Source organism: Microtus oregoni, unplaced genomic scaffold (genome assembly GCF_018167655.1).
Source record: "Microtus oregoni isolate MIOR12 unplaced genomic scaffold, Mior012 000006F_ref0000085, whole genome shotgun sequence".
Taxonomy (NCBI): domain Eukaryota; kingdom Metazoa; phylum Chordata; class Mammalia; order Rodentia; family Cricetidae; genus Microtus; species Microtus oregoni.
Window position 1 is genome coordinate 10,102,641 of NW_024543065.1, and position 15,850 is coordinate 10,118,490.

A 15,850-nucleotide genomic window follows, 5' to 3' on the forward strand; every position below is an offset into this window, starting at 1 on the left:
CACATTTCTGCTTTGATTCTTCATACTGTGTGATACAGAAGGGAATGAATATGTGCAAAGCAAACAGTTCCGAGGACATTCTTATTCTCTCAGCCCACTAGCACGAGCCTGCATCCTCTGTTCCCATACCAGCCTCAGGGTGAGGTGCTTCCAAGAGAAGGGAATTAAGGCAGAGACAGGCTAAATTATTTGCACAGGATGAAAAGCTGACTGGATTGCATAAAGCACAGAAAACTGAAGTCCTCATAAGAGAAGAAAGTGGGTGATGTGATTACCCACTTAAGTTAGTAAGCCCATGACCTATGACTGGAACCACTTCAGTAATCATGGAACTTTGGTCTTCTATGCCATGCAGATGAGCAAGAAAATTTTATGGGCAAGGGACTAAGTGCTTGTTTTTTTTCTTCTTTCTTTTTCTTTTTTCCTTTTCTTTCAAAAGGTATGGTAGGGAGATTAAATTATAGAACAATTGTAGGCCCAGTCTTGAGTTTTAGCATGTACCAGATAAGTCCTATGGGAAATAGACTCCCAAGAAGGGAAAAGACTCTGATCAAGTTTAGGCCATGTTTGTTGTTTTGTCCCAACTTTTCCTAAAGCTTTCCAATCAGATAAGCAAATCAGTTAGGTTCATCAAGAGACACAGGAAGTGAGGGATTTAACACAACCTGGAATGTTAGCAGGACACTTAGAAGGAACTAGTGTCTCATCAGACTTAGGAAGGCTGCATCCAATGAGTGATATTTTACCCAAAGCTTAGTGATGAAGAAACAAACCAGTCAAAAGACTAAATTCTGAGCCAAAGAAAAATCAGCTTGGAAAGAGTGATGCCTGCACCATGCTAGGGTTTTTCTTCAGACCAGAAGGAAGCCCTTTGTATCTGGAGACTCTTAAAGTTAAGGGGACAAAGAGCTAGAGAGAACAGGTGTAGGCCATGTTAAAGCCAGGGATGAAAGAGGTCGGATTTCATTTTTACAGTAACATGAGGAGAAGTTAATTGTAAGTTTGGAAAAAAAAAGTCTGTGTGCCTATCAAAAACATTGTAGGGCTGTTAGCAGGGAAATCATGATGCCCATTATCATACCACTGTAGTTGGTTGTCGTCTCTAGGATCAGAGCCTGGTGAAGGTCGTGAGTACACAGCTAAGTCAGGAGGGTTGAGCAACGAGCTTGAAGAAGGCCATCGGAATTGCTGGTGAAGTTTATGATGAAATTAGGGGCAAGTGGAAAATTGGTGTCTCATAGCAGAGCAGAGCAGAAAGAGCTAGGTGGGGAAAACTAAAGTGAATGCTGGGAGAAAGAAGGATGTAGAGTCAAGGCTAGAGTCAGAGAGAAGCCATGGAGTCGCCCGAGACAGACACTGCTTGGAAGCTTGCCTGTAAGATGGCTCAGTAGGTAAAGGCGCTTACCTCACAACTGACCTCCTTTACAGACATTATAAATCAGGTGAAAGCTATACTCCGGCTCATCTGGTCTACACTTTTAATAGGTCTAAAAAGAAGGAAAAAAAATCACATGAACCTACTCTCAGTAATCTTTCTTTTCTCATTGGATACAAAGAGATGCAATCTAAGAGGGGTAGATGTGTGTGTTCTGCCCATTTTTTGCTCTTTTCTGTCCCTCTGGAGGAAGTTAAAACACCCTTTGTTCATATAAGTACAGAACTATAGTAACACTTAGCTTGTTTGACTTTTAATCTCCAGACACCCACCTCTCTGGTTAAAAGTTCTAGTTTTTAGTTATTTTTCTGGACCACATTGACTGAATGAATGTGTATAGACTCAATATATCAGCAAAGGTGTTCTCACCAGGAAGAAAAAAGAATTGTACATGTATTAAAAGAAACTGGTTCTGTGTCTATGGCTGAGGAATCCCTCTTTAAGACTCACAGACCCTTACACTCCTGTAAGGTCAAATGAATTTTCTAGGATCACTAACCCGTTTTTCGTTTCTCTCATTTTCTCATATATATAGGTATATATAGACATATTGAGTGAAGATGTAAAAATAAGGATCTGGCTTTTATTACGTTAAACATTACCGTTTGAAGAAAATAAAAACAATGCCTGTTCTTATTCTCTTTAGTAAGATAGGGTTACTTTTTGTAAAAACTATGGGGTATGGTTGTTAAACAATTTAGTAATTATTTTATGAGTTTTATTTTATTTATTTTTTTGGCTGGTTAGTTTGTTTGAAGACTTAACTCAGTAGAAGAGTTAATTCGAAGGCCAGGGGTGTAACTTTCAGCATCATCAAAGCAAAGCAGGGCAAACACATCAGTTCTCAGTCTTCATTTCCTGTAAGGCCAGTTCTGACAGAACTTAAGACTTGGTGTACTGTTGGTATGTTGATAATTGGCTAATTAAATTGTGCATGTGTGTATGTGTGTGATGTGTGAGTGCAGGCCAGACACAAACTTGGTTGAGTTTGTTTTCCCCTTCCACCTTTATTATTCTGGGAATTGAACTCAGGTCAGTTGTGTGGTAAGCTCCTTTACCCTCTGAGCCATATGGTTGGCCCAGTGACATTAGTATATATATAGTGTATAGGAATTCTGAAGCTAAAATATTCTAAATAAAGCTGGGCATTTTTAGATAGCTATGTTAAGGGTGACTCTAACAAAACTCTTAGGTTCACACCTCCAAACCTTTTTCTAGTCCATCAAATTATTCTTTCTCAAAACTACCTAAATCAATTCTAATTATAGGTTTGATTTTGTTGTTTTTACAGTCTCGGGCATGTGTTGGCGGACTCTCATAGCTACCTTGTCAGCCAATCAGTCATCAAAATAATCAATCATAAATATCCCTTTAAGACATTTCAATGTGTATCATGTACACACACACACACACACACACCTGTTGGATTTGTACTTATCATTAGTTTGTTTTATTGCTTCAGTATTCTAAATTCATGCTTTTTATTTCTCCTATGATATACTTCTGTTTCATAGTTAGCATGGTGCCTTCATCAGGAAAGGACACAACAAGTCTTCTGGTGTTAGGAAAGCGCCCCTTTCCTGCTTGAAAAGGCTTCTGTTCTTTTTCTCTTGTGGATTCCGCAGAGCTGTTGTGAATAAAAGTCAGACAGTCACTCAGTGAGCCTCCTGCCAAAACGATGGCCTGGTGACCACCTATGTTGTCCCTCCTGGCTGGTGACCACTGTGACATTTCGTAGGCCCTGCACTCACAGTCTCTTGCAGAAGGAGACTCTTTGCTTTTCTTGCATCTGTGCCCCCACTCCAGCCTAAACAGTTCAGGAAATGTCTCCAGCAGCCAGCCAAACCTTTAAGAAGAACTGTCAGAGAGTCACCCCATCCTCACCCTCTTCCACACTGATGTCTTCAGGGGCACTAGGTTTTCGTAAGCTTCTCTTTACATCTTTTTTAACAATCTTCCCTTCTCATGCTTCAAGTTTCCCTACTTTTGTGTTAAACTCACGATGAGGCTTCACTCTTAGGATCAATGCCTACATCAGTCGTGTGAGAGGACACGGCTCTCTTTTCTTTCATGAAATACATCTGTGTGTTAGTGTGCATATGTGTGCGGGTGTGCATATGCAAATGTACACATGTCAGTCAGAGCACAGCTTGGAGCAGCCAGTCTTCTCTTCCCACCATAAGTGTTCCGAGATTCAACTCAGTTCATAAGGCTTGGCAGTAAGCACCTGTACTTCCTGTTCTCGCTGGTCCTCGGGGTTGTTCGTTGTCTTGAACAGGATGGCCCTTACAAAGACTCCCCATGATACTTATCTAAAATTGGGGTAAAGATAACATATGATGAAGCACCCGAATCAAAAATTCAAACTAGGAACCTGTTCTGGGGAAGAAACTATTGTTTTGTGTGAAGGAAAATCTTGGTAGGCCTGTCAGATTGGGGAAAGTGATTTGTCAAGGAAGCAAGAGTTAAAGGGATCTAAGCATTTTGAATCAAGAGGAGGGAAAGCCATGGCTTCTAAGTTTATCTCTTAATTTGTAAGACATCTTAAGTATTTTGAATAACCAGCTTAGTGAAATACTATGTTAGCATGCCAAAGTCTAAAAATTATATACTCTTGCATATATGCACAGGGGAATTTTGAGAAATGCAAGGGGATTTGTGTCTTTCCTATCAATATGATAATCTAAAGTAGTGTTAACCCTAGGAGTGTAACTTAAAGATAAAATGTTATTGCTATAATATGTCCACGACACTTTGCATGGATGTATTAGATGATGGTATTTTTTAATAAAAGACTTTTTTACCCCCTTTGGCAATGATGACTTTTTAAAAGGCCAATACCTTGCATCAAATATTTATTATTCTTCAATTACAGATAATGGTATTTATGCATTCTTTTAAGAGATTCATAACATGTACAGAAGCAAAAATGTCAAGGCAGTTTCTGCCTCCTGATAATGCACTCAGCATTTGTCTCTAAGTTCTTTATTTTTCCATTCTCAATGTTCATGTGTATAATTAAATTCATGTGCAAGAAGTTATTTATAAATGTGTTCCTATTGCTTCAATATAAAATGATACCAAAGCTATAAAGCTTTCTTCCCATTGTAGCATTATTGAAGAGTGAGGTTCTGGAGATGTGTTTGAATTATGAGGAGCTTTGACATACTCAGCAGATTGGTTCACTGATATTCTTGTTGTGGAGTAGTTTATTAGGAGGTAGGGTCTGCTTGAAGTAGGGGCTTGCTGAGAGTGTTATCTTGTTCATGTATCTTGTCAATAGCTCTTCTGTGTGCCTCCTACCATAGGTTCTGACACCTAGTGACCATGAAATGAAACCTTTGAAACCATCAGCCAAAATAAATCTTATCTTTCTTTAGTTGATTTCCATAGGTATTTTGACACAGTGATGGAAAGATGTAACAGTTTATAACCTCCATATTTTCACCTACTATATTATGAATATCTACCATGAAATGTTTAGATGATATTTTAATGGCTACTTCATTGTTCATCAAACTCATTATCCATACCTTTATTAGTTATATATTATTAAATATTTATATATTTTTATTTTTTCCATTTTAATTAATATAATGAGATGAGTTATCTTTTCAGTTGTGTCTTTGTTAATTCACACACAACATTTTCTCTTGCACTTTATCAATTTTGCATTGCTACACCAGAGTGCTTATGTCTCTTTCAAGCTTTTGTTTCTTACTGGCAAAGTGTTCTCCAGAAAGTTGCACTAAAAAAATTATGCAAACACATAAATTTAAGTATTCTTCTTTGAGTGAAGCATTGCTGAAGCCTTTGCTGAAGTGACCATGGAAAATATTAACCCCACATCAAAGAAATTACCTTTAACGAAATACACCACATCTGTGTGACTTGCCGTCACTAAACCTTCTGATAGCTAAGCCTCTATCAAACACCACTGAACATTTACTTGAAATCTGAGGGAACCAGAATAACACTAAACGAACCTTGATTTTTTAACATCAAGAATGGGCTATGCGCATGTGTAAAATCTACAAACTTTATGTATACTTAGCCAGTTTTCTCAGAGATTGTGTAAGGAATCTTTAGAAGCTGATAAGAACTCAGTATTGGCTACATTTAAGTGGAGGTCTCTGTCCCAGCTGTAGCTACACTGGAGCCAGCTGTTTAAATTGCCACTGTATCAAGTGGGTAGACAGGGCTTTCAGTTGTTCCTATTGCTTCTTCCTTTGCAGAACTACTCAGTAAGTACATTATTAATGCCCAGACCTCAGCCCAGGGAGCCAGGCAGGGTTCTGTGTAAATAAGACTATTTTTTCCCCCGATCATTCCATAGAAGTGAGTTATCAACATTAATTTTCTTTATTATTTAACCCGTGTTGAGTGGTACTAAAATGCTGAAATAGTTAGGGTAAGCTTTTATTTCGTGCCTTTCGTCTCCCTAATGATCGGATTGGTAAGGACTAATGATGACTAGATTTTGTTCATTCCATTTCTTTAATAAGAAAATGGTTGTAGCTTAAAATGCAAATGGCTGAAAATTGCTAAATGGTCTTAATGGTAAATATAATGCACATTTAAAATGTGACACAAAGCATATTTTACTCCAAACTTTATTTTAGGATAAAAGAAAATTACTATTAGGAAGTTTAATAAGTCTTTTAGCTGCACACTTTAAAGCTGCTAGTCAGGAGCTAAATTTGTAAAAATAAATGCATAATTTCCTATAAAATGTTATACCAGTGGAGAAGCAGGTCACAGAAAGAGGCCAACAATGCTGGAAAACCTGTTGTAGGAGCTCAGGTCTGGTCATGGTTAAGACCAGAAAGTAGTCATGATGCAAATTGGTAATTTGGAAAGACATTTTGATGGTGTTAAGTTATTGGTGTTAAGTATGTGAGAATAGCCATGAATCATGAATAAAAGCATTCCTTTTCTGTAAATTAGATTAGGATCCAGGATATCCTGTTTTTTTTTCTTTTCTTCCCTTTTTGGTAAATGTTTTTTCAAAATACACAGATGATTTATTTTATTAATGTGCTGTCCATGAGAATCAAGTTAAAATGTAATTCAGCTTATGAGAGAAGATTGAAGACTGGGAACCACAAGTAAACAATAACAGGAATTACTATTAATACGGTATGTGTGTTCTCTGCTGGACTGGACTGAAGGGTTAGGTAAAATCATCATAAAAGCTTGGGATCACAAAGGTCCACTCTAGTGGGAACTGTCCAGATTGGAAACGAGATTTCTCCTGTAGTTGAAGCCTTGCTTTCTGGAATGGTTTGAACTCCAGTTTGTAGATTAATTGAGATAGGTAGACCAGTAGTCATTGAGCTTTTAGTATGCCATTAGTACAAGTTATTAAGTGTCAGAACAGACTACAGAAGATTATTTCTCCATTTCGGGAAGAGAGGGCCACGTGTACTGTTAAGAACCCTTGTAAAAGTTAGCTCTGTAACATGATATCTACTTATATTGCGGTTAAAATTATATCCTGGGAGAAACTGATTTATAGTAAAATTTGGTTTTAATTTTAAGTGTGACAAAATGATATCTTTACATATTTTTGTGATTTATGTATTTATTAAAATTTTTTTTTTCATGAGAACACAGGCTGTCTTTTTGGAGAACGGCTTGCATTAATTTAGGTGCCCAGTGTCACCATCCAATGTTGTAGTTAGTGATGGTGTGACCTTTGTAAGTGTCAAAAGGTCAGTGTCAGTGCTCTGAAGGTAGGACTCTGTCATTTGCATCGCTACCATCAAAATGAATGATTAGTTACTTAGACAAAGTGACTTGATGCTTGCTTTTACTCAGCTTTAGAACACAGTGTTCAGCGCAGCCTGGGGTCAGTAGTTGTCTTAATGGGCTGACAGTGTAGTGAATAATATCGCATTGCATCAATTATGTATCAGAATCAGTTTAGAAAAGTTGGTCAATAGGGTCGGCAAAATGGCTCAGTGGGTTTGAAACCTGAGGTTGGTTCCTCAGTCCCATAGACTAGAAGGGGAATACTGACTCCCTCGAGTGTTTTCTGACTTCAGCCATGTGTCCTGGCATACAAGTTGCCACACGTGCCTACACACATACATACATACATACACACATACATACATACATACATACATACATACGCACGCATCTATGCATGCAGGCATTTGTAAAAAAGTGTAGAAAGAAAGAAGAGTTGAGCATTAACCCTCATACTCACTTGGCAGAGTATTCCTACTCTATGATTTGATGTACTCAGTAGTTAGTAACTGGCAAAAGGCATATGACTTAATAAATGAAAATATTGGTATTTGAAGTGCAAAGTTCATCCACTTCCTGTAGTTTTCCCCCTGCATTAATATTTTTGTTGAGGGAGAAAGAAGAAGACATTACTTCCTGTGCACATGAGATCAATAAATTTGGGTTGTTCTCAACAGCTTGAAATTTGGTAGTACGGCAGAAGTTTAGAGGGAGATTCGAACCAGAATCTCCAGGCTTTGCCTGGTTTATTGAATGTCCTTGAGTCAGTATCGATGCCTTAGTTTTCTACTTGTAAAACAGGGTTGATTCCAAGTTGTAGAAATGAATCATTTGTGCGTCTAGTTTGTGCAATGTTAGTAAAGAATGGATTCTCACAGTATTATTATTTTTTATAGGGTAGTATTTGGCTTACCTGTTTTCTTAGCACTGTTATTTTGTAATGTTCTTTCAGGTTCCTATATGGTTGTGGACTCCTCAAATCATGATCCTGGAGAGAAAGCCCGACTTCAGCTGCCTACCATGAAGGAGAATGACACTCACTGCATTGACTTCAGTTACCTGTTATACAGCCAAAAAGGCTTGAACCCGGGCACTTTGAACATCCTGGTTCGGGTGAATAAAGGACCACTTGCTAATCCAATCTGGAATGTGACTGGATTCACTGGTCAAGACTGGCTTCGGGCTGAGCTGGCAGTGAGCACCTTTTGGCCCAATGAATACCAGGTAATCCTATGAGATTTTCTGTTGTGTGCTTTCTTATGTCGGGTCTCCCTGTAGATGGGAAATACAGATATAAATGCTAGTCCTGCAATAGTAGGGCTCCTCCTCCTAGTTTTCTAGCTCCTCATTCTTGAGGAGGAGTTTGGATACATTGGCACGGAACCTTTGAAATAGAGACAGTGTTTTCACGCATAGAAAAGCAGCCGTTCAGCCCACAATTCCTCGTCTGCTTGACAAAGGGCTCTTTACTTCTCATTCTGATACACCTTTCTATGTCTCTGTGCAGGAAGCAGTAGTTTTTTATTTTTCCATTAGACTGCAATATTCTGACTGGATTGGTTCCTGATTTCTTGAAAATAACATGTGGGAGATAAACAGAAGATAGAATTGTGTAAAATGTGTTATCTTGAGGTGGCGACAGGATTACGATTTTTCTTAACCAAATGCAATATTTAAAACAAGCAAACAAGAAGGACAGGCTGTCAATAAAAATCTTTGGATGATTTTTCTTGGAATGCTTCTCTGATTATCAGGAAAAGACACAGTGAATGCTGTCAATTCCCACTTTAAGGTTCTGTGGCTGAGTTTATATGGTTTAACATTGAAGTTCGTGTACCAGCTTGAAGACTCCTTCAGTCACACAGGCTGTAAGGCGTAGGGCCTAGAAATGCATGATCTTTTGTAAGAATGCAGAGCTTGTGTTAGACTTGAGGGCTAACCCTTTTAGAAGACTCACCTCTTTTTGGTTTATTATAGAGCTAATGAAATGTCATTTATACACGAGCATATTCCGCAACGGCCAGTATCATATACATCAATCAACATTTCACTCACATATTTCAAAAGTGAATCCTTTACTTATGGTTGTTACTCATTAACTACAAAAAACCCCAAAACAAATAATGTATCCTTTTTTTTTTTTTGGTATTGATTTTTCGAGTTTTACCACTGCCCGGGTATGGTAAAAATTAAGGTTCTCATTTACAGGTTATGTGTCTGGTGAAAATTCAGCGCATTTCCTTAGGCACCAGGGGCTTCCATTATTCCTGAACAGAAAAATGTTCCTCTTTACTATGATAGGAAAGACCTGTTATTTTTTTTGTTGTTTGTTTGTTTTGTTTTATTTTCAAAGGACCTACAGAATCCTACAGGTTGCATATATAAGTGGATGGGGTGTGTACATGTGTGTGCACATATGTGTGCTTGCATGTGCATGTGTGTCAAGCTACTGTTAGAGCAGTGTTTGTGAGCCAGGAGACTTGTCTGTGACTTGCGTGCCTTGGTGATTGTTGTCACTAGATCTTCTTGTTGTGTACTATAGTATACCGATTTCATGTGTTTCTGTCACGGAGCTCAGTGTAGCACTAGGAAGACGGCAAGGTCTGATGCAGTCAAAGGAAAATGCCAGCAGATCCAGCTGTCCTAGCACACACTGAATCCCCAGACAACAAGTACATCTAACAGAAGTGTACATATGTAAGCTCCCGAGTCAAGCTTTGTAGCTATTGGCTATTTTTTACTCATGTAAGTAGTTCCTCAAGGGATAAGAGTGCTATTTTTTCTTCCTTTGGATAAAGATGACTGACAACATATCAATGGCATGTTTCTCCCTATTACTAAGAATTCATATTAAAGGCTTTGTTTTCTTTTTTTTTAAAGAAACACTTGACTCATGGATAGAACTTTTGTCCTTTTTCTTTTCTATTTTCTTTTTCTTTTTTTGGCTTCTCAAGACAGGGTTTCTCTGTGTAGCACTGCTGTCCTGGAATTCACTCTGTAGATCAGGCTGGCCTCAAACTCACAGTGATCCCCCTGCCTCTGCCTTCTGAGTGCTTTGATTGAAGGTGTGTGCCGTCATACCTGGTTCCCTGTGGTAGATTTAAGCCAGGTATACAAAAGTACCTGGTGTGAGTTTCAGTCTGCCTGTGAGATCTTCTTAGAAATGTCACCAGTGGAAAAAATAACTAAATATGTAGAACAATGGGCAAAGTCTCATTGTAATTTTTTAAGGAATTATTTTGCCTCCATCATTCTTCCTTACCCTCTGAAAATCAAGCAATAAGAGAAAAAATAACAGTTTTTAGTTAGGTGCCCAATCCTCAAGAAAGAACTAGATTGGTCTTTTAATCTTTTTGGTCATGTAGATAATTAGTTGAACCCATGCAATATTTTGATAGGTGACTTAACTCTTCATAGTCTCTGTTTCAGGAGACACCATTTGCTGTAAATACCCAGTTATCAGAGGCCGGTTGTGAGATTTCTCTCGGAGAAATTTGGATGACAGATTCGGTTCTTCTGTAGGAAATTAGACAGCCTCATTGTAATGCGGAGGCACTGGCTAGTATCCAGCTCTTGTCTTAAACGTGTTATTCAAGTTGAGCTTCATAGCTCCTTCAGGTTATTCTAGCATTCAGGAACCTCTTCTCTGAGGATTATCTTGTAAATTCAAGGTCAGCCTGGGCTGTAGTTTGAATCTTAGGAGGAAGGAAGGAAAGAAGAAAGGAAAGAAGGAAGGAAGGAAAAAAGGAAGAAAAAAGGAAGAAAGGAAGGAAGGAAAGAAAGAAGGAAGGAAACCATAGAAAATATCCAAGTCTTTTAAGCAATCACTTAAGATTTCAGAACGTTGTTTCATATTGAAAAAAATTTTTTTTAAAAAAAAGTAAAAAAGAAAACCTTTTCTTTAGAGAAAAGTACTAATAACATACAATTGCCTAAATCATCAAATGATTTAGCTGAGACCCCCCAAATGCATCAATTAAAAGAAAGGAAATTTGACTTGCAGGGAAAAATTATCTTCAGGATGTGGGCAAACTGTATCATCAAAATGATCCATTGTGTTGCTTGGTATTTCATCCTTTAATTTTATTTCAAGCAGAGCTTTTATAGAACTCTGTTTGTTCTGCCCATCCTTCCTCTCCATGGCTGGTCCATCTTGTGACTGGATATGAATACTGGCTATGAATGCCATGACAGATTGGGTTTGCTGTCTAGCCACGTTAAGCAAAAGAATGCCTTGAGTACACACTTCCGGTTGTTGAGAGGAAGAAGGAGGGGTGAATTTCATTTTGGCAGTCATCACAGTAGCATGGTGTAAGGAACTGGTGTGCCTCTGTCTTCAGACAATAATCGTCTTCAGCCTAGGACACAGGTAGAATGGTCACATGAGATTTGTCTATGTGTCATGGTAGAAAGTTGCTGTGGTGGGCAGTCATCACAGTAGCATAGTGTAAGGAACTGGTGTGCCTCTGTCTTCAGGACAATAATCGTCTTCAGCCTAGGACACAGGTAGAATGGTCACATGAGATTTGTCTTATGTGTTATGGTAGAAAGTTGCTGCGGTATCTTGTAGGCTGCAAAGCAGTGCAGCAGATTCTTAAGGTGATTGCTAACTAAATAACAAACAAACCTTACATAAAGTCCTTTGGAAATACAATCTCTGGTTACATGACGTTATAAGTAAGGATCTGCACATCTCTAAGAGAGTAATGTTCTTTATTCCCGATAAATAAAAAAATAAAAACCTGTCTTCTGTGCATGAATGGAGTTCCGCTTTGGTATTAAGCCCATTATTTTCCTATTGACCAGTGAGATTGTTACTAAATGAGGCAGACAGATGATGTACATAACTTGCAAAACTGTTAGCGGAGACCTAATCTGTTGCTTTCCATTAACTGGGTGCACATCATTAATCTCCAAAATGATGTGTGATGTTCACTACGGGGCTCTGGCCAGGAATTGCAATGCACCAACCTAGCAAGCGCTTTCCCCCTCATTCCAGGAGAAACAGAGACCCTGCGCAAGGCATTTCCTTCACCTTTTCTTTCTGTTTGTTCGGAAAGAATGTAAGAACAGATGTATGAGACTCAGGCTTTGCCTGCCTTTTAGAGTTGTGTTCACATGTGCTGTGTCGATATTTTGGCAATTGAGAGATTGCTCCACTCCAAATACCGGAGATCTGGCTGGTTTGGGATCTAAAAAGACTGTGACTTAAGTCAAGTCAGAGTGTGCCCGAGTAAATGGTCTTTAAAGGACATTTCTGGAGACAGGGCGACCTGTGTAAGACAAACCTGTAACAGTGCCCTTCAGAAGTTCAAGGGTGTTAAACCTCTGCTCTACCTCTCAGAACCCCCAATTTCCTTATCTGTCCACGAAGGCCCCATGTTAGATATATCTTGTAACTCTCTCTCTGTCTCTCTCTGTCTCTGTTTCTCTCTCTCTCTCTCTCTCTCTCTCTCTCTCTCTCTCTCTCTCTGTGTGTGTGTGTGTGTGTGTGTATGTGTTTCCAAACATTGTGACTCTGTCTCATTATTGTGAATCCTGAGATGTATTTAGATATTGTCTTCGTCTATTTGATAGTCATTATCAGCTCATTCCATAATAGCTTCTCATTATTCTCATTTTATTTGCTTTCCTCATTCATTTTGTAGGTAAGGGTAGGCTTATGATAATGCTCTGGGCAGTGAGTTAGAAGAAGTTATTAGGCTGTATCAGGCGATTTCCTAGTATGGGAGGGGGTGGAGGAAGGAAGAAAGGTTGTTACTGGTGGCTTCGTTCAAGGAAGAAAATGATAGATTAACAGAACAAGGCAGCAGAAAGTATGGAAGGGCCCTTGGTCCTATTCCCAGGCAAAGTAATAATAGCGATGTATTATAACAGCAATAACTATTGTTTAAGATCATATAGCTGAATACTCTGCTTCCTAATGTACCGTGTCATTTTTCTCCAGTTGTTCATATTTATGGTTTATAGCACAGGAAGGCATATCAGAACTGATGGTATGCTTGTATACCTATGATTGGAGCAAGCCACTCTCCCAGTGTCCTCATTTTTAGAAGATTAACATATAATGCTTAGCAAAGTCATTCGGCTGCGTGACAATATACCGACACATTAAACAGACTGAAGGAAAAGAAGGGGAGAGGATGACATGTCCCACGTGTGGAGTGCTGTCCTGGACCTGCTCATATGCGCACACCATCGTTATTTTACCATCACAAAAATGCAAAGTAAATGTATCTTACCATCCTAGGTGGACCATGTTTCTGAGGGTCAAAATTACTCCACTATGTCCTCTTTAGCTATTTAGTGTGGCTGCTAAAAGTTTGGACTTTGCCCCTCCCAGTAACTACTAAATTTAACCACTGACATAGGCTTCTCTCTCTTAGTAATGGCAACTGTAATGGCTCAACATGGTCACTGTGTCTCATTTTCATAGGGACAACCATTTGCTTATCGGTATACTAGATTATTATCAAAGTAGATGTTTGCCGGGTGTCTTTTCACATCCATAGCTCCCTTTGTTGCATGTGAAGTAGTCCAAATGGGGTTGGAAAGCCTCCCGTGTTATTATAGTCATTGTTTTTTCGAAACTTTAGAGCGCGACTTCTCCCTGCATCCGCAGGCAATTTGCTTTTATTACAGAATGTCTCCTCTTCTTTGATGTGAGACTCTGTATTGATTCTCTGATGAATGTGTGCTCACGTAAACAAACGCAGACAAATGAACAGGAGCTCCGCATTTAACCACGAGATAATTGTATGCATACAGCGTGACCCTCTGCTCAGCCATACCTGCTTCTCTTAGGAGCTTCAGGAGTTGTCGTGACACCCTGGGCTACAACAGGGAGACACTGATTGTTTTGAGGTTTCTCGCCGTGAGATTAATTCAGTTCTTCTTAAGTAACTGACTGAGAAATGATGACCATTCCGGAGAACCTAGCGTTGTGAAATATATGACTCTTTCCTTGCCTTTTGGGTTTGCCTCACGGGGCAAGAGGCGCTTCTTGGAGCACCGAAGGAGTGTCTCATCCCTGCTTTCTCAGATGCTTTCACTTTGAGTCTGGTTAGCCGGATCCTAGACAACTCATTGTGTTTTGGTTTGTTTATGTCTTTATTAATTATTTAGCCTTCATTGATTTGAGGCAGTCTTTGCGCAGCAATATAAGATAATGTGGGCAGATACAAAAACATGAGAGTCATTTCCTTCTCGTCAGCTTACTGATGTTTCTGACACTGCTCTGTCTTTATTAATCCAGTTCTATATTATAGATGAAAAAAGTGTGCATCAGCTTCAAATTAATTCCCCTTCCAACTGTTGCCTGTGCTAACACTCGATAGTTAACTAGAATGAGTCTGTGCCTTTCGATTTCCAGCACAAAGAAATTGAAGTCTGCTTTGCGTGTTGTTATTCTCAAAGACCAATTTTTCTTATTTTCATCTGCATCTCGTATATGAAGAAAATTCTGGTTTTGCAAAGGAAAGGCAAAAGTAAATGCTGTTATGCTTTTTTTCTAAAGCTAAACTTTTGTGGAGTGTATATTTCTGTTTCATTCCATAGACTACACTAGAAAGCTGAAATATAGATATAATTATTTATTTTACATTTATTAAAGATTGTAGAAAGAAAAATGAGTAAAATAGACATATAGAAGTTTGTATCTATTTTTTCATATAAAAATATAGATTGTCACAAATGCCTAACACAAATCATTTTTAATTGGTATTTATTAATACCACCCACGAAGTAAGAAATGGTTTTCTGGATATTGTACCAAAAAAATTGTGTAGATGAATGAGGTAAGCCGAATATAGCCATGCACTTTGAGGAACTGAATTTTCTTGCATTACTTTAAGCATGCATCAGGATGCAATATCCTTCTTCCTATTAGCCTGGACTTAGGAGAAAACAAACAAGCAAAAAGTATAGAGAGAAGTCAGAGTGACCACCAGTGATGTGGCTCAGGGGGAGGGTGTTGGAAATGAGGAGAGGCGGTTCATGATGATTAGACCTGGCGCTGTTGGTAACAGGTTTCCAAATCCAGGTCTGGAGACACTTTGGTGTTGAGTCTGACTTGTGGTTTATCATCAGGACACTGGGATGACAATGATAGTCTTTAGAAGTCTTCTTAAGGATTGAGTTCAGCAGATCAAAGCGGGTCTGCCCGACCTCAGTAGGCACTGTTTGTGCCCACACTGCTATTAAATTCTGTACTTAGGAACTGCTTTTCTAGAAAGCACTGACTCCTCACTTAGGCCCATGAGGGAAATAGAGCAAGATAATACCTGGCTTCTCTGCCTTGGCTTTTTATCTCCTTGACTTTGGGCCAGCCATCTTTAACTGTGCCTGTAGGTGTGTTAATCTCCAGGGATTCCTCTAGCAAACCCTGGAGTACCTAAGCTGTCTATCTCCCTCAGAATTTAAAAGTATATGTGGGCTTCCACTGTGACTCTCACCCACTGTTAGAACTAGAACCTTGAAGTCATGATAGTCAACATTTTTGGATGCTGGACTGGTTGTCTGTGTGTGTGTGTGTGTGTGTGTAGTTTGGGTCCAGGCATACTTTTGTTATCTTCAGCTGGGTAATGATTGATTTGTTAGGAAGATAATTGGCCTCTATCAGACAAACTTTTTGTATCCCCAATTGGTCTATTTAAGGAGTCT

General features: G+C 38.9%; 1 protein-coding gene across 13 annotated transcripts in view; it reads left to right on the forward strand.

The window, feature by feature from the left end:
* Ptprk (protein tyrosine phosphatase receptor type K) overlaps positions 1–15,850 on the forward strand; it is a 525,156-nt gene that overhangs the window by 182,226 nt on the left and 327,080 nt on the right. For all 13 annotated transcript variants that reach the window (XM_041654412.1, XM_041654413.1, XM_041654400.1 and 10 more), the window contains exon 3: positions 8,142–8,413. In XM_041654412.1, coding sequence (XP_041510346.1) covers positions 8,142–8,413 — 272 coding nt within the window. The remainder of the gene's footprint in view (positions 1–8,141; positions 8,414–15,850) is intronic.